The 21737-nt window shown below is 40.8% G+C and overlaps 1 protein-coding gene across 5 annotated transcripts in view; it reads left to right on the top strand.

The window, feature by feature from the left end:
* The window catches only part of CACNA2D1 (calcium voltage-gated channel auxiliary subunit alpha2delta 1), a 676857-nt gene that overhangs the window by 500392 nt on the left and 154728 nt on the right, over nt 1-21737 (top strand). For all 5 annotated transcript variants that reach the window (XM_034765627.1, XM_034765601.1, XM_034765592.1 and 2 more), the window contains 3 exons: nt 12785-12854; nt 14001-14051; nt 15452-15551. In XM_034765627.1, the coding sequence (XP_034621518.1) occupies nt 12785-12854; nt 14001-14051; nt 15452-15551 (221 nt within the window). The remainder of the gene's footprint in view (nt 1-12784; nt 12855-14000; nt 14052-15451; nt 15552-21737) is intronic.

Below are 21737 nucleotides of genomic sequence, written 5' to 3' on the forward strand. Positions count from 1 at the left end.
AGGACCAAATACTGTCTAGACCATCCCTGATAGACATTTATCTAACCTATTCTTAAATATCTCCAGAGATGGAGATTCCACAACCTCCCTAGGCAATTTGCTCCAGTGTTTAGCCACCCTGACAGTTAGGAACTTTTTCCTAATGTCCAACTTAGACCTCCCTTGCTGCAGTTTAAACCCATTGTTTCTGGTTCTATCCTTAGAGGCTAAGGTGAACAAGTTCTCTCCCTCCTCCTTATGACACCCTTTTAGATACCTGAAAACTGCTATCATGTCCCCTCTCAGTCTTCTCTTTTCCAAACTAAACAAACCCAATTCTTTCAGCCTTCCTTCATAGGTCATGTTCTCAAGACCTTTAATCATTCTTGTTGCTCTTCTTTGGACCCTTTCCAATTTCTCCACATCTTTTTTAAAATGCGGCGCCCAGAACTGGACACAGTACTCCAGCTGAGGCCTAACCAGAGCAGAGTAGAGCGGAAGAATGACTTCTCGTGTCTTGCTCACAACACACCTGTTAATACATCCCAGAATCATGTTTGCTTTTTTTGCAACAGCATCACACTGTTGACTCATATTTAGCTTGTGGTCCACTATAACCCCTAGATCCCTTTCTGCCGTACTCCTTCCTAGACAGTCTTTTCCCATTCTGTATGTGTGAAATTGATTTTTCCTTCCTAAGTGGAGCACTTTGCATTTGTCTTTGTTAAACTTCATCCTGTTTAACTCAGACCATTTCTCCAATTTGTCCAGATCATTTTGAATTATGACCCTGTCCTCCAAAGTAGTTGCAATCCCTCCCAGTTTGGTATCATCCGCAAACTTAATAAGCGTACTTTCTATGCCAATATCTAAGTCGTTGATGAAGATATTGAACAGCGCCGGTCCCAAAACAGACCCCTGCGGTACCCCACTCGTTACGCCTTTCCAGCAGGATTGGGAACCATTAATAACAACTCTCTGAGTACGGTTATCCAGCCAGTTATGCACCCACCTTATAGTAGCCCCATCTAAATTGTATTTGCCTAGTTTATCGATAAGAATGTCATGCGAGACCGTATCAAATGCCTTACTAAAGTCTAGGTATACCACATCCACCGCTTCACCCTTATCCACAAGGCTCGTTATCCTATCAAAGAAAGCTATCAGATTGGTTTGACATGATTTGTTCTTCACAAATCCATGCTGGCTGTTCCCTATCACCTTACCACCTTCCAAGTGTTTGCAGATGATTTCCTTAATTACTTGCTCCATTATCTTCCCTGGCACAGAAGTTAAACTAACTGGTCTGTAGTTTCCTGGGTTGTTTTTATTTCCCTTTTTATAGATGGGCACTATATTTGCCCTTTTCCAGTCTTCTGGAATCTCTCCCGTCTCCCATGACTTTCCAAAGATAATAGCTAGAGGCTCAGATACCTCCTCTATTAGCTCCTTGAGTATTCTAGGATGCATTTCATCAGGCCCGGGTTACTTGCAGGCATCTAACTTTTCTAAGTGATTTTTAACTTGTTCTTTTTTTATTTTATCCGCTAAACCTACCCCCTTCCCATTAGTATTCACTATGTTAGGCATTCCTTCAGACTTCTCAGTGAAGACCGAAACAAAGAAGTCATTAAGCATCTCTGCCATTTCCAAGTTTCCTGTTACTGTTTCTCCCTCTTCACTAAGCAGTGGGCCTACCCTATCTTTGGTCTTCCTCTTGCTTCTAATGTATTGATAAAAAGTCTTCTTGTTTCCTTTTATTCCTGTAGCTAGTTTGAGCTCATTTTGTGCCTTTGCCTTTCTAATCTTGCCCCTGAATTCCTGTGTTGTTTGCCTATATTAATCCTTTGTAATCTGTCCTAGTTTCCATTTTTTATATGACTCCTTTTTATTTTTTAGATCGTGCAAGATCTCATGGTTAAGCCACGGTGGTCTTTTGCCACAGTTCCTCTGGCAAGAATATCTTACCGCTTCTGCTCTACTCACTTAATTCATCCCAAAATGTCAGACAGTCCTGAACAGTCATCAGAACTTGTCATGTTTCCATGGCATAATTCAGTCTCCATAATTTTCAAACTACTTTAAAAGGCTCCAGGATGATGAGAGCTAGGTCTGTCTTACTACTGAAATGATAGGAAGGTGGGTTAGAGAGACTGGCTACCTGTACAGTTTCCTAGTTTGAAGTTGGTATTTTTTAAGACCAAAATGTCAGTCTTTGCTGACCAGCTGCCTAGTTATAAATTAGCTGTCGGCCTGCCCTCTCCATCCTGCCAAGATTGACATCTGTGCTTAATTTACTTTCTGATGTAGACCCATTCAGTAAAATACTGGGCTCTTATATGGCATTTTCATCAGTAGATATTCAAGAGCTTTACAAGGGAGGGAAGTATAATTATCCCCATTTAACAGATGGGAAAACTGAGGCACAGAGTAGTAAAGTGATTTGCCTGAGGTCACAGAGCTAGGAATAGAAACCAAGTCTCTTGAATCTCAGTCCAGTGCTCTATCCAGTAGGTCACACGCAAGTTACTGGGATTACTCACATATTTAAAAGTATTTATGTGCAAAAGACTTTGCAGGATCTGTGCAGCCTTAGGGCAGGGAAATGGGAATCAGGACTACAGGGTCCCTTCTGATCTCTACCACTGGTTCACACTGACCACACAGATTTTAGCCTCATTGCCTCAGTTTATTCATTTTAAAACAGATATAAATATTTACCCATTTCCCAATGGTAATGAGAAATCTTATTAAATAGATTAAAATTCGCTCTCAAGTCCTTATGGTAATGCCTTTGGGATACTGGGTTCTCCTTATGTAACTAGATGGTCAATAGATTTTAATGGGAGAACAATATATGTAAGGAAAACAGAGTGCTGAAGATTAGTATCTGGAAGGATAAGTTTCCCCTTAATGTGTGTGTGTATAAAGTGCTCTGAAACTCTCTGCTTAAAGATAACTAGATAAGAGCCAGTCTTAAGTTTTTTAAAACATTGAGGAAAAAAGTTATTTTGAAAATCTTTCCAGATGTCAATGGAAGCCTGTCTTTCTCAACTACTGAGGCTTTCCCTGCTAAGGCAAATTAATAATGGAACAGCTTTAAAATCAATTTCTAATCAAATAAAATGGTATCTCTCTAAATGAAGGACTTGCTGTGCGCAGCTGCTCTTATGTTAACCATTAATGCCGAGTAATAGTTTTGCCGTGATATTGAACTCTCCAAAGAAAGTCATTACTGTAGCAGATAATAGGAGACTAGAAAGTCTGAAAAATCCATATGAAATGAATCTGAAGCCTTGCAAAGAGAAAGTTTAAGGGAGAACTTTGTGGGCTTTTTCATACATCTTTGTGTAGCTGACATTTCCCCTTTTACAACTGGAAATATAAAGGAGACTTTAGAGAGAGGAACATGAATGTTCCAAGTGTTTCAGCTTGTAAATTATCAGTGCAATTAACGTTCTAGTCAGAATGGCTTCATCAACAGAGAATGAGTCTCCATCTGATCATTATTCACTTTATATTTTTTTAATGTCTGGAAAGAAAGGCCAAGGACTACAATGTTTGTTGCTTTTACAATGTTCATGATACAGACATTTTAACGATTCACGTAATTGGGTCTCATATTTCTAAAGCTATCATGTTGAATGCCAGCAGTTATGCAAGCAAGCCAAGTCAATCACATGAAAGCATTTTAGTTCTAGTAACAAAATGTTCACATCATGGCTAATCCCCATATATTATATGGAAGGTAACACAGCCACAGTGCATTTATCATTTAAATAGAAACTTCTGCAGTTAATATTTATGAGAAAAAACAAATGCCAACAAAGATGTCATCTTCACTAATGACATTCAAAAATGTGAGGCTTCTTGTTGAAGTACTTTACAACCTCCAAACCTATGGGTATTCTTACCCCATTCAGCGTTGTATTTAGTTCACAGATATAAATACCTCAGCTACAGATGCATGTGAAAGATGAAATTCACTTTGCCCATATAAAGACAGAAATATTGGGTTCCATGCCAGTGATTTGGCGGGAGGTGATGGGCTAAATACTTCCCCAACCAAAGGCAAGTTACAGGGCTGCACCCACAACCACAGACCCCCCCCCCTTCCTCCTTAGGGTGTTAGGAAGACTGGACCTGTGGAATCATGGATTTAGTCACCCCTGTCCTAATGGAAGCCTTCCCTAATGCAAACCAAATCGCCAGGCTGTTTGGGGCTGAAGTAGAGCCAATCCACACCCAGACAGGCATGAGATGCTAAGGAATGTGTCCTCACACTGCTTACCCTCTCTTTCATCTACTCAAAGCAAATGTGGGGCTTAAGTAGTAGGGAAGGCTTTGCATGGGACAGTCTTTGCCAAGGTGACTTTCACCTGGAAAAAAAAATTAAAAAGCCTTTGCCCGTGTAAACTAGTTTAGCAATGGGATTGCCCACTGTAGCATAAACATTGCTTGTGTTGCTGCAGTCTGTGATCTCTTTCCTGCGTCCACTTGTTTAGACAATGTCATTTGCTAAAAATAAAGAACCGTGGAGAAGTGTTCTCTCTGATACTCACAGATAAGGCTTTTCAACCGTGTGTGAGTGAGAGGGTATTTTGTTGTGAATACTGTATAGTTATCTTAAATATTTCCCCCAGAGAACTGGATGGAGTCTCTTCCACAGATTCAACTCTTCTCCACTGGCGGCGCCATCTGCTTGGTCAGGGCAATCCCATGTCTCTTCTCCATAACCCTGCTAATTGGCAGCAGTGCCATCTGTGTCAGCAAGAGGACTGCCCTTTAAATTGACCTCCTTTCCCACTCAGTCCTCCAGTCTACCCTGGGATGGACTCCTCACTGCTGGGTGACCATTTCACCTCATCTTGTAACTTTCATTGTGAGTTTTCTGCCTCTGCAGTTGGTTGTTACAACCTACTCAGACAAGAGGTCATTCACTCAGCGGCAACAGATGATCTCCCTTGCCTTTTCACTAGTCAAAAGGATTGAACACCACTTTCATGACCTGGGGTGAAGGGGCAATCAGTTGTTAGGGTGTGAGCTGTCTGATCTCTGCTGCGATGGGCATGGAAAAACTGGGTAGGAAGAGCTTATTTTTCAAGATATAACTAGGTATTAAGGTCACAACAGTCACACTAGTGTTATGTGGGGGTCTTGTGCAGAATCTACATCAGCGTACAGAGCACCAACTCTGTGGTTCGTGATGATTAATGCAAGAGCAGCGGCTAATTAAATGACAGGCATCTATGATTTTAATTATGGATAAGGCCCCGACTTTGCATGTATTACTGAAATCTAGCTGGATAACACTGCTGAGCCACGGTTGCACCAGCTGACTCCAGGTCGGTACTCATTTTAATGTAAGTAGCTTAGGAGATAGCTGTTGAATACAGTTCACTGTCAGTGTAGACAGTCTCACATTCCAAACTTGAATTCGTTTGTGTGTCTTCACTTGATATAAGAATTCCTGTTAAAATGGGAATAGTGGCAATGTATAGGCAGCTATTAATTGTACCTCAAACTTCCTGTCTTGGTAGGCCAGTTGTATCTAGCCTGGCACTCCAGGCATATTTTCCTCCACGTTGTCAGCCCCATTATGAACATTTCTTTAAGAAAATGTAAAATGCAATTTCCGTTAAAGAAATAGCTGTCTGATCCATGTTCAATAAATCATCTATTGATGCCAAAATTCTTACTAATTATTAACCCTTCTAACATTTTCCATTTTGGGGAAAAGATTGTTTAAATTAAAGATAATTTGGGCAACAATGATTAAGAAGCCTGTGGCAAAATAGACTTGGTGCCATCAAGGCTTTAATAAATACATTAAAATACAGTATAGTCATAAAATAACTCTGAATGCAACACGGAGAGGAAACAGAGAGCAAAAACTACAGAGTCTGAAAACCATATAACACACAAATCACCATACAGTATAGCAAAACCTATTTTATTATAAAAATCAGATCCATTTCATAGAAATTCAACAACTGGGTTGCATATACATCCACATTCACCCTAAGACTCTCTAGTACCTAAACTTCCCCCCGTAAGGTTACTTTCATTTTAAAGCCTGTAATCTCCATTTCAGTAGTCAGAGAAGTAGAAGTTTCCCACATGCTTAGCAAACAACAAAACAACATGAATAAATCTTGCTTGAAATGTATCCAAACCTTCATCTCCATATAGGGTGACCAGACAGCAAGTGTGAAAAATCAGGACAGGGGGTGGGGGGTAATAGGAGCCTATATAAGAAAAAGACCCAAAAATCAGGACTGTCCCTATAAAATCGTGACATCTGGTCACCCTAACTCCATAATGCAAAGATTAGATAAAGAAGGGATATCAAATCAATATGATATAAAGTCTAACAATATGCCAAAGAAGAAGAACCTTAATTGAGAGCATGACTAAAATATATTGTATGCAACAAAAAAACCCTGCAGTGCTGACATAGTTCAAGGGTAATAGTATATTACAGTGAAACATAAAGGTATGGGTCTTTAATGCACTCTACAAGTCAGATTCTAGTGTATCTGATTAAAATGGGTATTTAAATCAATTGATTGTTAGAAATGAAACTAAATGAAATCTTGAATGTTAATAATGCTTTTAGAAGAATTATCTAACATCTTGTCACATCACTTACTTTTATATTCAACAGACTTGGAGCTATATAGGGTACATCTACACTGCAGAAAAAAACCCACATCACTGAATCTCTGAGCCCTGGTCAATTGACTTGGGCTTGCACACTCAGGCTGTGGGGCTAAAAACTACAGTGCAGACATTCGGCCTCAGGCTGGAACCCAAACGTGTACACTACAATTTTTAATCCTGCAGTCTGAACCCCACAAGCCTGAGTCAGCTGACCCGGGCAGGTCTTGACCATTCTGCAGGTCTTTCATTGCAGTGTTGACATGGCTAACCAAAATGCAGTTCTTCTTATTAACATCAATGGGTGTTCAGCATACAGATCCAGGGCAGCGTGCAGCCCTTAGAAAAGAACATCCCTTCTAATGAAGTTTCTATATAATCTGAATCTATCTTGACATAGACAGCATTTACAAGCTTTAAATATTGATAAACTATAGATCGGGCTCAATCAAATTCAGATCAACGCAGATGACATGCCGTCAACAAATTTCAGTTACATAATCATTTAACTACCAAATAGCCCTTTAATTCCTCAATTTACAAATAACAATTTTAATAAGACCCCTTAAATCTTAGGTTGTAACCAAAACAGCAAACAGATTTGACACCACTGAAACCCACCAACAATTAAAAAGCCTAATTCAAGGGAGATAATTTGAGATTAATTAATAATTCAGTCATGTTGATTTCGTGAGGTTAAAGCAGGATTTCAGTACATTTTTGGACTGAATGAGAGACTATTTTGATTAAATGCTGCAGTCCTTAACTCAGGGCCTAATCCTGCAAACATTTACTACTGGGGTAGGTGTAGTGCTTACTGCTAGAAGAAGCCTCATAAAAATCAATAAATGTATGCCTGGCAATAAGCACTACACCTCTGAAGTATTGTTATTGTTGTCTGCTATTTTTGTTACTATATTTATTAATTTATTATCTTGCTCTTATAGAGCTTTTCATCCGTAAGTCTCAAACGGCTTTACATGGGGATAATGATACTACCTCTATTTTATAGATAAGTGTTTAATTAGTGTTTGTACAATTTAATCCCAAACCAGGTCTCCGGCAAAATTCTCTCTCACTATCTTCACAGTTACAGTGTAGAGCTCATTGAATTTTGCTTGAATCGTAACCACTGTGTGTGGCTTATTGGGGGCGGTTATCTAAACCAGTTGACGGCATATCATTAATTGTGCCAAATAAAAGGGTGGGGTGGGGGGGTTGAATCTATGCACATTGACAGGAAGTTGTAGAATTTGAAGTTTCATGTTTACTTTAATTCTGGCGCATAAAAAATAATTGCAGAATGAAAAGTCTTTAGTGACTTTGAGGGGTATTTGATAGTAACATTGAGGGGAAAAAACATAAATGTGGGTAAAGTCAGCATTTTAGGGCAGAAAGCCGAAGCGTCACCACGCGGGACAGCAGTCCAGGGCCCTGAACCCCAGCCCATGGGACTGAAGCCAAAGATGGAGCAAGTTAGCTTCGAGGTGCCATTCTTGCTACCCCTTAACGTCAGCCCTGGTTTTTATATGGTGAAAAACAGTTGTTGTAGCACAGCTGGGCTGTGGAATTTTTATAGCTTTGTGAGGGGCGCCTCAGAAACAAATAAATTGAAAACCTCTGATGTTGGAGACCCAATTCAAGTCCCTGAATTAAACCTGGGCCTTCCTCATCCTTAGTGAATGCTCTAACTCCTGGGGTAAAAGTTATAAGGATGGAAGTAGCACCACCACAACAGTTTTTTGCAAGAAAAAATGTAGGTGCATAACTCCAGAACAGGCCTGAAGGCCGTGAATCCCAAGTGGAGATATGTGCCTCCCTCCCCCTGGGCTTAGGTGACACTTAGGCCACAGCCCTCTCTTCGGCATTTCCTACTGGCTAGTTAAGGCATGTCTCTGCTCAGCATGCTGGCCTTTCTGGATCCCATTCTTAGGCTTCTAACTTTCCCCATGCTTTGTATAGGGAGCCTGGGAGCCTAACTCAGGGCTGTGGATTCCATTAGGCCGCAGGGTGCCTAATTTTAGGCATTGCAGCATTGCGTGAAAGTCCTCTTGTCAATAAATCTACATGCACTGTCTCGTCCTCTGGAGCATCCAGAATATTTGGTTTAAAAAAGAAGTATTTGTCACTTAAATTATATTATATTTTCATGAAATGAAACATTTCGCTATATCTGGGCGAGATCCCTGGGTAGTTTAAATCAGCATAGTGTTATGGGCTTCAGTGGAGTTATGCCAGGTTGCACCAGCTGAATCTGTAAAATCAGGGGTCATACCCTATGACTGGAGAATTGCTGATATAATACCTATTTTTTAAGAAACGTGATCTGAGAAATTACAGGACCATTGGGTTGACTTCAACTGTATTCAAAGTCTTGGAACAAATTTTGAAAGAGAAAGTAGTTAAAGACATAGAGATAAACAGCACCTGAAATAAAATGCAACAGGGTTTTACAAAAGGTAGATCATGCTAGACCACCCTGATCTCTTTGAGAAGATAGCTAATTTTTTAGACAAAGAAAATGCAGTAGATCTAATACACTTCGATTTCGGTAAGGCATTTGATACAGTTCCACATGGGAAATTGTTCGTTAAACTGGAGAAGATCTGGAGGACCTTGAAAACTGGAGTAATAGAAATTTAATAGGCAGAGTGCAAGGTCATGCACTTAGGGACTAACAACACATTTTTTTGCTGTAAACTGGGGCCACATCAGTTGGAAGCGACACAGAAGAATAAAGACCTGAGTGTACTGGTTGATCACAGGATGACTATGAGTCACCAATGTCATGCTGCCATGAAAAAGGCTAAAACAATCCTAGGATGCATCAAGCAAGGTATTTCCAGTAGAGATAGGGAAAAGTTATTGCCATTATACAAGGCAAGACCTCTTTCAGAATACCGTGTTCAATTCTTGTCTTCCATATTTAAGAAAGATGAATTCAAACTGGAACAGGTGCAGAGAAGGGCTACTGGGATGATCAGAGGGAAGGAAAACGTACCTTATGAGAGGAGACTCAAGGATCTTGGCTTGTTTTACCTAACCAAACAAAGGCTGAGGGGAAGATATGATTGCTCTTTATAAATACACCAGAGGGATAAATACCAGGGAGAGAGAGGAGTTATTTAAGTTTAGCATCAGTGTTGACACAAGAACAAATGGATATAAACTGGCCATCAACAAGTTTAGGCTTGAAATTAGACAAAGATTTCTAACCATCAGAGGAGTGAAATTCTGTAAGAGCCTCCCAAGGGGAGCAGTGGGGGCAAAAAAACCTAACTAGCTTAAAAACTGAGCTTGATACGTTTATGGCAGGGACGGTATAATGAGACTGCCTACAATGGCATGGTGCCCATCTGTGACTGCTTGTAGCAAAAATCCTCAATGGCAGCTATGGGACATGAGATGGGGAGGGCTATGAGTTATTACAGAGAAATCTTTCCCAGGTATCTGGCTGCTGGGTCTTGCCAACATGCTCAGGGTTCAGCTGATCACCATGTTTGGGTTCAGGAAGGAAGTTTCCATAGGTCAGGTTGGCAGAGACCCTGGAGGGTTTTCTCCGTCCTCTGCAACATGGGGCATGGTTCACTTACAGGTTTAAACTAGAGTAAATGATGGATTCTTTGTAACTTGAAGTCTTTAAATCATGATTTGAGGACTTCAGTAACTCAGCCAAAGCTTATGAGTCTGTTACAGGAGGGGGTAGGTGAGGTTCAGTGGCCTGCAATATACAGGAAATCAGACTAGATGCTCGTTATGGTACCTTCTGGCCTTAAAGTCTATGAGTTGATGAGCTGAGGATATAGTCTATTAATCTATACCCCTTCAAAAGATTGATTCCATCTTAAATAAAAGCCCAAATCTCTACATTCGTAGCACAAAAGACTAGGGTTAGAAAAACTCTTGTGTAGGACAATCTTTCATCTTCTATCTGAATTACCAATAATCATAACATAAGATTGCAGATAACAATTAAGGCATCGGACCTATTTTTTTTATCTGAAATAAAACTGACCACTTGGCAAATCCAAGCATTTTTCCAATTCAGTTATCACAACAAATTGCTCAGGATTATTATAATTTAATGACGTAACCAAGATACTTTTAAAGAGGCTTTGGGTTGATATTAATGGACCTCCCTCAACTGTCTGCTCTCCCAGACTTTCTCAAGGAGACATTGATTGGGTGGGAGGGCTTGGTAAGGGATGATTTTGTATTCCGTGGGCAAGGTCTGTAACTGTGGGCATCAGTACAGTTTGATTTTGTTTGTATTTTGAATTAGATTTTGTATGTGTGCCTAGGCTATACAATTTAAATAAACCTAAATGAATAAATTAAATACAAATTTCTCAACTCCAAGAGGGAGTATTTCAAGTAAGAATCTTCAGATCAGATTTTAATAAATGAATTAGTCTGTGTGGGTCACAAAATGTGAAATATGAAACTAGATATAATCAACACTAAGCAAACACAAATTATTGTTCCATCAGGGCATCAAAATTAATGAATTGCTGTTGTCCTGTGTGTTAAGTCTTTGAATATCTCAGTAAATGCTGCCAAACTTGCTCAGAAATTTGAAGTCCAGTCATTCTTAAAAATAATACTCACTCAAACCTGGAAATTTCATGTATGAAGCTGTTGTGGTGTAGAAGACTGTGCTGTGTGTTTTCTCTATGAATCAAAGTGGTATATATTTTTGTTTTTATGTTTTGTGGGTTGCACCTTGTGCAAGTGTTTGTATTTGGATAGTCAGATGCCAATGCAGACAATGGTCATTAACAATATAGAATCATTATACTCCTTTATTAATTGAATGCACAGTAACTCATATCCGGGTTCTCTATGTACATTGGTATATAACTGCTTTATATTTAGCTTTTGTGTAGAGATAAGCCCAACTTACAAAGCTCAGATTGGATATGAATTTACCTAAAGTTCAGAGAAGTTTGGAACTGAATTCTTGGATCAAGTTCACCTTATCTTGTATGTGTGTTTATACTTTTAAAGTTCTCTATAATTATTTATTGAACACCAATAATGCAATTGGTGCTGTGAAAATAACAATATGTGTTCCCTGCCTCAAGGAGCTTACTCTTTAGTTCAGACAAAAATAATATATGGCCTATGTTAAAAATGATAGTGGTCATTTTAGAAAGACTTAGTGGAAGTCAATGTGACTTGAGAGATGTGAAAGGGGACAGAGAAACTATTTGAAATTTTGGAAAGGGAGATTGTCACAAGCATACAATCTAATATCATCAGGAGGGACAGAACTCCTTTGTCCATCACATGAAGATCATCATCCCCGACTTTACTCAGAGATTGGTCCTATTATTGGTACTCAGTAATAAATAGTGATAATGTTGATGGTACATTTGATCATGGGTTGTTGGTAACTAGTTATTCTGGATTTATACTGTTGTACCCGACATCCGAATTTGTCCCAAGTATCTTTATTGCTTTGCTTAACAGCTTGAAGGCTCTCCAGATTCCAAAAGTGCAGAGAGAGAAATTGTTAATATCTCTATCCTCTGGAAATAGCTTGCCTCGATCTGTTTGTGTAGAGGGCAATGGTGCTGATGTATTACAAAGATTAAGAATCTTCCTGATTTCTTCAGATTTCCCTCTTCTGCAGTTTTGCAGACCTTGATACTTTAGTTGCACATAATTTTCAGGATACTTTCATTACATATCTGTTTCCTAATCAGAGATTTCAGCCAAAGCCCATTTAAATCAGTGGAAAGACTCCTGTAAACTTCAATGAGCTTTGAATCAGGCTTGCATTTCCAGAGACCAGAATATTTTAAAAAGTTTGTTTTATAAAGTATCTGCTTGTCCTAAAAGGTTATCTCCAATCCCAAAAATACTTTGGGTGAAATCCTGGCACCATTGAAGTCAATGGCAGTACTTCCCTTTGAACTGTTTTAATAAAAACAATATTTTTAGTAAAGTGTAAGAAGATAAAGAACATTCTAACTTCCTACCACATGTAATTATTTATATAGTACTAATAGTGTGAAATATTGATATACCACATATTAAAGGGTTTTTTAATGTTCTCGAAAAGTCTTTAGCATTATGTTACTTTATTCAAATAATGTGCAATATACTGAAATGAGTACAATATATCTTCTTTCATTTTTAGCCTCCCCATGGGTAGATAAAAGCCGAACTCCAAACAAGATAGATCTATATGATGTTCGCAGAAGACCATGGTAAGATTTCTTCGGAGGAATGAAGCACATGAAATTGTCAACGTAGTACATATTCTGATAAAGAACAAAATCAATAGTAAATATGTACTAAACACTACACTAAACGCTCTTCTGATAAGTTTTGAGGACTAAAAGTTCAAATTTTAAAATATTTTCACTTTCTTTGTAAGCCCAGTTCAGCTTTCTGGGTAGGTGACATGTATGCAATACCATATTGCTATACAGAAGGAATTTTCATGATAAAGACAAATACCCAGGTGGCATAATGATAAGACCATTAAACACTTGGATTGAAGGCAACAAACCAAACCAAACCAAATTAGGATGATCAAAATGAATCATTCTGTTTTCCAGAATGATTTACAAACACAGCCCTAGAGGGTTAGGCTAGTACTATACAGTCACCAGAGCAGTGGACATTCTCTTAAAATGCTCTTTTTCAGTACCGATTTTGAGCATTTTTTCTATCAGAATACTATTCCATTTTTTGCTCACTGTATTTTCTCATTTATATTTTGCTCATTTTTATTGGTTAAGTATACAGTCAAACCTTCCTGAGTGACCACCTCTGAAGAGAGACCACCTGTCACAAGCAACTACTTGCAGAGGCCACAGAACCTTTTCCCCCCTATAATTTAACTATGAAGAAACTGCTGTCTGGCCTCCCAGCAGCAGTTCAGAAGTAAAGGTGGCAGTGCCATTCCTTTGAAGAGAAACGACATCTTACAAGCAACCACATTTACTAATTCCCATGAGTAGTCACTCTTGCCACATTTTACTGTACTCTCATTTTAAAAAAAAATCTTTGCCTGAGTTGGGCTGCTGGAATAATTCGCCTGCTAACTTGTCATCAAGATATATTTAGCTGTCAAATCCTATTCACCCCTCTCTGTTGTCGACATACAAGAATAGTGAATTCCTACATCCTACCTCCAGGTCTCGCTATTGTTACTTGAACCTTTGTTTACCTAGAAGGAGAAGCAATGCGAAAAAGTGACAGTGCATGAATTTCCTACTGAGATACAATTGAGAAGTTCCTTTGGTTCAGCTAGACTTGGTTTTAGAGATCCCAGGGTCTTTTGATCAAATGCTGGAGTGGTGTTTTCAAGTTTTTATCTTTCATACCTTTTCATTTGTTTATTTCAGGTACATCCAAGGAGCTGCATCTCCAAAAGACATGCTTATTTTAGTTGATGCGTAAGTGTTTAAAGACTGGATATTAATACTGGAGAGATGAAAAGCTATTTGACACCTTTTGAACAAACTATTGCAAGTTGAAGGAGAGATGAGATTGAAAATAAAAGACATTTATTTGAATTGTTGGAAAAAACGGCCTTGATATTAGGATGCCTTTATGTCCATCTGATGTTGTTATATTGTCAACATCTCAATTACTGAAGTAACCAATTGAAAATGTCTCAGGTGAATGCCAGAGCTTGTTGTGAAACACAAAAGAAATTACTAGAAGCAAGGAGCTGGATTTGTCTGAGAATTAATTAGCATGGTTTGGTGACCAAAAGGATGAGAACTCATGTATGCTTAATGTATAGTATTCTAGCTTTCCACAGTTTATCTTAAGCTGTTCAAAAGCCTAAAGTCCAACCCCTTCAGAGCTGTCAAAACATTAATCCCCAAACAGTCAAAATAAATACTTTAATGTGTGAATACCCTGATTTAAAAAAAAAAAAGTGTTTTGAATGTAAAGCCAAAATTAAATACCAGGGGACTGAATGTTGAGAGTAAAATGGCATTTATAGCTGTATTGATTAGCTCCATTATTCAAATGGGGTTGTTCTACATTACAATAATATTAATGAAGATAATGTTATAAAATGCTATGACAAATTTACAGTTGCCATTTCCCATTGTATAAATAAATTTGCCCCTGGTTTGGTATTTATATTCAGAGATTTATTCCATGCTGTTTGAGGACTAAGGGAAGAAATTCATAAAAAACATTTCTCTGTACCCCTGCCAAGATTTCCTTTGTTAAGCCAATGTCAAGAGTCTGGGGGAACCATCAGGCTTGAAGTGTCTCACAGATTGCTTTATACTGAAAAAAAATCTATTCATTGGTTCTTTGCCTCACTGGGAGAGATTGCATTTGATGCTTTTAAATGCAGTCAAATACTTCTGTATTGCAGAGGTGTGTTTTATTAGCATTTGCAATTCCACCCCTCTCTCCCCCCACCACCCCAGTTTGAGCTTTGCCCTGAAACAAACATTCTGCAATTTAGATCCCTGAAAATGTAAAGCCCTAGAATATTTAGGGAACACATAATTTGCATGTGAGAAATTCTCATGGCAATCATGAATTGAAAATGAGGAAAGAATGTGTCAGTATGGGTCAGGTGACAGAACTATTCCTCTGAGCCACAACGTTATGGCTTGGAGACCAAACCTGGAACTTTCGTTTTTTTATAGCAAGTACTGCCATTGCAGAGCAACTCTTAAAGGTGAGACTTGGGACTGAGTAAGCACTTCTGGAGCAATCTTGAGTATGGAAATATGGGAGCCAGTTTATAAAATCTAGTTCCACTGTATGTTTTCAATTGAACTCATTCAGTCCATTTTTTAAAATTATCTCTGTTATGCAGGAGTGGGAGCGTTAGTGGACTGACACTGAAGTTGATCCGAACCTCCGTCATTGAGATGCTAGAAACGTTGTCAGATGATGATTTCGTGAATGTAGTTTCAGTGAGTATCAATTCTTTCAGGAACTGGTGCTGGCAGCAGTGATACAAGGAGGCTCTTTTCTGGGCCAGAGTTGAGTACTTGGTTGTGTCTTAAGCTGGACACACAGTCCTACCAAGCTGAAATATGTGATGCAAACATTTTATTAAATATAATGAAAAGCACTGAAGCTTTGAGACATGTGGATTTGAAATTAGAAGTGATTGGTTGAGATCCAGGACTGTGCAAGGCAAAGTTTGCTTTTTACCAGGATGTAAGAAAGCTTAATTTTAAGAAAATTTCAGTTTATTAGAGCAAAATTCTTCTTTCTAATCCACATTGTTGCTCTCTATCGAACATTATTCATTTGTTCTGCACGTGCAATTACTACTGAGATCATTGCATGCTTCCCAGCCTCAGTAGTGGAAAATAAAGGAGCTACTTATTTGAGAAAGAATAAGATGAGGGTAAGGAGTTGATTCTCCACTGACTTCCACCTTGTTTAGTCATTTATTCTTGTGCATAACAGACCAAATTCTCAGCTGGTGTAATTTAGTGCAGCTCATGGTACATCATGACAAACAGTAACAGTGTATTGTTTAATATAGAAATTAATGGTCTGGGTGAATGGTCAGAGCTTAAATGGCTGGAAGAATCATAATATGGATCAATGACTATCAAGCCTCAAACGCCTGGTGGAGAACTCTCTTTGGACAGTGGCAGGAGCCACATAGCAGAGTTAGCAGGCTATGCAGGGCAGACACAGCACCCTCCAGCGGTCGAGCCTTGGCTCTCTGTTGGGTAAAGGTTGTGACATTCCAGAGTATGCATCCTGCTACTATGCACCACAGGTTGCACATTAAACTATTTTACGTGGACAATCTACTGCTATCAACAGTTTCCACCTTCCCAATATCTCAACATCATTATTCACCAACCCTTCACCAAAAGACTCATGGAATGAGTTTCCTAGGCAGTGCCAACAGGACTGAGAAGCTGGAAGCTCCACGTGAATGGCCTAGGTGTGGTGGTCACATAAACTCCCAGATTGGGGGAGTCAGGAGTAACGGAGGAGCTGAGGGAGAGGGAAGTAATTGCTGGGAATTAATCTGGAGGGTTGTTGGGGGTGGGTGGGAGAAGTATAGAACAAGGCTTTTTGGAAGGCAGAAGGGATTGTTGGGGAGTCTCCCCCATGCAGATCCTGGCTGACCCCTAGTCTGTCATTCAGGCACATCTGCCTCTGTCCCCATGTGTCTGTGTACCCCTCTTCCCCAATCCCATGTGTCCCTGTACCCTGACTGTCCCCATGTGGTCCTGCGCCCCCTGCCTCTGTCCCCATGTGACCCTGCACCCCCATTCAGCCACCTCCACCCCTGTCCCCATGTAGCCCTGCACCCCTTGCTCCCTATTCCCACGTGGCCCTGCACCCCCATTACACCCCTGCCCCTGCTAGTTTTCCCCTACTAGCCCTTCTCAATCCTAGTCTGTGACCCTCGAGTAGCTCCATGCCTCCTTGTGCTCCGGTTTGTCTGTTCCCTCTCCCGCATATCCCATGCCTCCTAACCTGGCTCTGCAGACAGGGCACTGTGAGGACCATAGCTGGCTGCTGACTGCTACTGCCAGTCAGCTGACTGCTCTCTGTTCTGGGACCACCTGGTGGGAGAAAGGTGTAAGTGCAGCGCCTCTCTGGCAGAATGTATTTTCTGTAGGGAAAAAAATCTGAAGGGGACGTGCATTCTGCACTTGCACAGTGGTGCAGAATTCCCCCAGGAATACTTAATGGAAAATATTCTTCTGATTAAAGAACTGGACATGTCCTTGACATAGGGCTGATGGTAGGATTAGCTCCTGCAGCACCAAGGAGAGCTGATTGCCTATCTCCCAATTGCCTATCTTGGCAAGAACTCCAGAATTTCTTCAACCATTTTTACATCTTGATTGCCTTAACAGCTAGAAAGATGATGAAGGGCTTCTAACCAGGTTGTTCCTTTCTGTCTGGTAAAGTTACAAAGAAGAACAAGTTTTTTAAGAAAGGAAGGTTTGTTCTTCTGGAATTGCAGATCTGTATGGACAGCTACCAGGCCAGGATAGCTCTTTCAGCTTTGGTATCAGATGCTTCCACTGCTTAGATCATTTGCCTGTGGAGCATATGTATGGGTTGTCTTGGGGGGATGTAGAGTCAAGCAAGCATTCTCTGCACCCTATTGTGCTCTGACACTTCTCTTAGGGCAGTTACGGCAGACATCATCTGTCGTCTTTACTTTTGGATTAAGTCCTCCATGCTCTCACTTAATTGAGGCAAAGAGCTGAGTTATACATCTTCTCATTAGAGACTCATAGACTCATAGACTTTAAGGTCAGAAGGGACCATTATGATCATCTGGTCTGACCCCCTGCATGCTGCAGGCCATAAAACCGTCCCTACCCCTTCCCTGGACTCTGCTGTTGAAGTCCCCAATCCTGTTTTAGGTGACTTCAATTGGCAGAAACCCTCCTGCTAGAGATCCCTGCCCCATGCTGCGGAGGAAGGCGAAAAACCTCCAGAGGCTCAGCCAATCTGCCCTGGAGGAAAATTCCTTCCCGACCCCAAATATGGCGATCAGTAAGACCCCGAGCATATAGGCAAGAGTCTCCAGCCTGACCCCTGTCAGCCATTATACAATTTACCTACCATTTCTTGGTTTTCCTTGACTACTATGTTTTACCATTAAACCATTCCCTCCATAAATTTATCTAACTTAATCTTAAAACCAGACAGGTCCGTCGCCCCCACCGTTTCCCTCGGAAGGCCGTTCCAATATTTCACCCCTCTGACGGTCAGAAACCTGCGTCTAATTTCAAGCCTGAACCTCCCCACGGCCAGTTTATATCCATTCGTTCTCGTATCCACATTAGTACTAAGCTGGAATAATTCTTCTCCCTCCCTCGTATTAATCCCTCTAATATAGTTAAAGATAGCAATCATATCCCCCCTCAGCCTTCGCTTTGTCAGACTAAACAACCCAAGCTCCTCTAGTCTCTTTTCATACGACAGGTTTTCCATTCCTCTGATCATCCTAGTGGCCCTTCTCTGCACCCGTTCCAGTTTAAGTTCATCTTTTTTAAACATGGGAGACCAGAACTGCACACAGTACTCCAAATGAGGTCTCACCAGCGCCTTGTACAACGGAAGCAGGACCTCCTTATCCCTACTAGATATACCTCGCCTAATGCATCCCAAGACAGCATTGGCTTTTTTCACCGCCACGTCGCATTGTCGACTCATAGTCATCCTGCGGTCTACCAGGACCCCTAGGTCCTTCTCCTCTTCCGTTACTTCTAACCAATGCGTCCCCATCTTGTAACTAAAATTTTTATTAGTCATCCCCAAATGCATCACCTTACACTTTTTACTATTAAATTTCATCCTATTCCTGATACTCCAATTCACAAGCTCATTCAAGTCTCCCTGCAGGATATCCCTATCCTCCTCCGAATTTACAATGCCTCCCACCTTCGTATCATCCGCAAACTTTATCAGCCCACTCCTGCAATCGGTCCCGAGGTCAGTTATAAATAAATTAAATAAAATGGGTCCCAAAACCGAACCTTGAGGCACTCCACTAGTAACCTCCCTCCAACCCGACAGTTCACCCTTTAATACGACCCGCTGCATTCTCCCCATTAACCAATTCCTTATCCACCTCTGGATCTTCATATCGATCCCCATGTTTTTCAGTTTAACCAATAATTCCTCATGGGGTACAGTATCAAACGCTTTACTGAAATCCAGGTATATTAGGTCCACCGCATTTCCCTTATCTAATAAATCCGTTACTTTCTCAAAGAAGGAGATCAGATTCGTTTGGCACGATCTGCCCTTCGTAAAACCATGTTGTAATTTATCGCAATTGCCACTAACCTCCAGGTCCTCAACTAGTTTCTCTTTTAGAATTTTCTCTAACACCTTGCACACTACAGATGTTAAACTAACAGGCCTGTAGTTACCCGGATCACTTTTTTTCCCTTTCTTGAAAATAGGAACCACATTAGCTATTCTCCAGTCTAACGGGACCACCCCCGAGTTTACAGATACATTAAATATTATCGCTAACGGGCCTGCTATTTCCCGCGCCAATTCCTTCAATATTCTCGGATGAAAATCGTCCGGTCCTCCCGACTTAGCCCCATTAAGGCATTCAAGTTTTGTTTCTACCTCGGATACGGTAATCCCCCATCCTGAATGCCCCTCTGTAGTGATGCTAGCATCCCTAATACCTTCATTGGCCTCATTAAACACCGATGCAAAATATTCATTGAGATATTGCGCCATGCCTAGATTGTCTTTAATCTCCTCTCCGGCAATAGTCTTCAGCGGTCCCACTTCTTCTTTCTTTGCTTTCTTCCTATTTATGTGGCTGTAAAACCTCTTACTATTGCTTTTAATTCCCCTCGCTAGGTCCAACTCTACACGGCCTTTGGCCTTTCTCACTCTATCTCTACATTCTCTGACTTCGCTAAGGTAAGTTTCTTTACTAATCCCTCCCCTCTTCCACTCTTTGTACGCTTTCTGTTTCTTCCTAATCGCCCCTTTGAGTCGGTCGCTCATCCAGCTTGGTCTAAATCTCCTGCTTTGTAATCTTTTTCCCTTTTTTTGGAATGCAGGCCTCCGACAGCTCATGCATCTTTAACTTGAAGTAATCCCAGGCTTCTTCTGCCTTTAGATCCATTAATACGTTTGCCCAATCCACTTCCCTTACCAGTCCCCTTAATTTGTTAAAATTGGCCTTTTTAAAATTATAAACCCTAGTCTTTGACTTAATTCTGTTACTCCTCCCATGTATTTTAAACCGAATTAGTTCATGATCACTGGAGCCCAAATTGTCCCCCACTACCACTTCCTCAACGAGGTCCTCACTACTTACCAGAATCAAATCTAAAATGGCCTCCCCCCTCGTCGGTTCAGCTACCACTTGATGAAGGAATTGATCAGCAAGCACATCTAGGAACATCTGAGCCCTATTATTACTACTAGCGTTTGTGCCCCAATCTATATCCGGGAAGTTAAAGTCCCCCATAATTACACAGTTTCTATTAGTAATTACTTCTCTAAACACATTAAATAGTTCCTTATCCATATCCTGGGTCGATCCCGGCGGTCTATAGCACACTCCAAGCACTATCCCCGGAGAGGCTCTAGTAGTCCTATTACCCAGTGTGAGTATTGCCCAGACGGACTCTGTGTTATCTAATCCATCAACTATTATTTCTTTACAGCTTATTTCACTATTGACATACAATGCCACCCCCCCACCTTTACCTTTATTCCGGTCTTTCCTAAACAGCGCATACCCCTCCATACCTGCGTTCCAGTCGTGACTGCCATTCCACCACGTTTCTGTTATTCCTACGATATCTGGTTTCAGCTCTTGGACCAAGAGCTCCAATTCCTCCATTTTATTACCTAGGCTTCTGGCATTGGTGTATAAACACCCTAATGTATGTCGTTTAGCCTGTCTCCCATTAGTAGCACTATAAGTTGCGGGCCTCCTTGCGTCCATCCCCCCTGTCCTTCCTATGTCCAATCTCATCTCCCCGGCTATGTCTCCTCTCATTTTACTCACCTTTTCCATACTGGAATCTGGCGTGGAGATTAACTGTGCATCTCCCAACCTTCTCCCCAAACTTCCTAGTTTAAAGCTCTTTTGATAAGATGAGCCAGCCTCCCTCCCAGAAGTCTATTTCCTTCCCTACTCAGGTGGAGCCCATCCCGCGAGAACAGGTGTCTGTCCCCGAAAGCCTCCCAGTGGCCATACATCCCAAAGCCCTCCTTATAGCACCACTCCCTTAGCCAACTATTTATTCTCACAATCCTATCAGCCCTTTGCTGCCCTTCCCTCGGAACGGGCAGAATCCCACTAAAGATAATCTGAGCCTCTATCTCCTTGAGCGTCTTCCCCAGCCTGGCATAATCTCCCTTGATTCTCTCTAACGAGAACCTAGCCGTGTCATTCGTTCCTACATGAAGGATTATCAAGGGGTTCTTACCTGCTCCTTTTAGGATCCTTTTCAACCGCAGGTCCACATCGCGTATCTTTGCCCCCGGTAGACAGCACACCCTTCTGTTCTCCGGGTCCGCCCTGGTCACAGGCCTGTCCAATCTCCTCAGTAAAGAGTCTCCAATTACATACACCTGCCTTCGCCTGGCAACAGTGCGATCTAGTAATCTAG

Source organism: Trachemys scripta, chromosome 1, assembly GCF_013100865.1.
Source record: "Trachemys scripta elegans isolate TJP31775 chromosome 1, CAS_Tse_1.0, whole genome shotgun sequence".
NCBI lineage: Eukaryota > Metazoa > Chordata > Testudines > Emydidae > Trachemys > Trachemys scripta.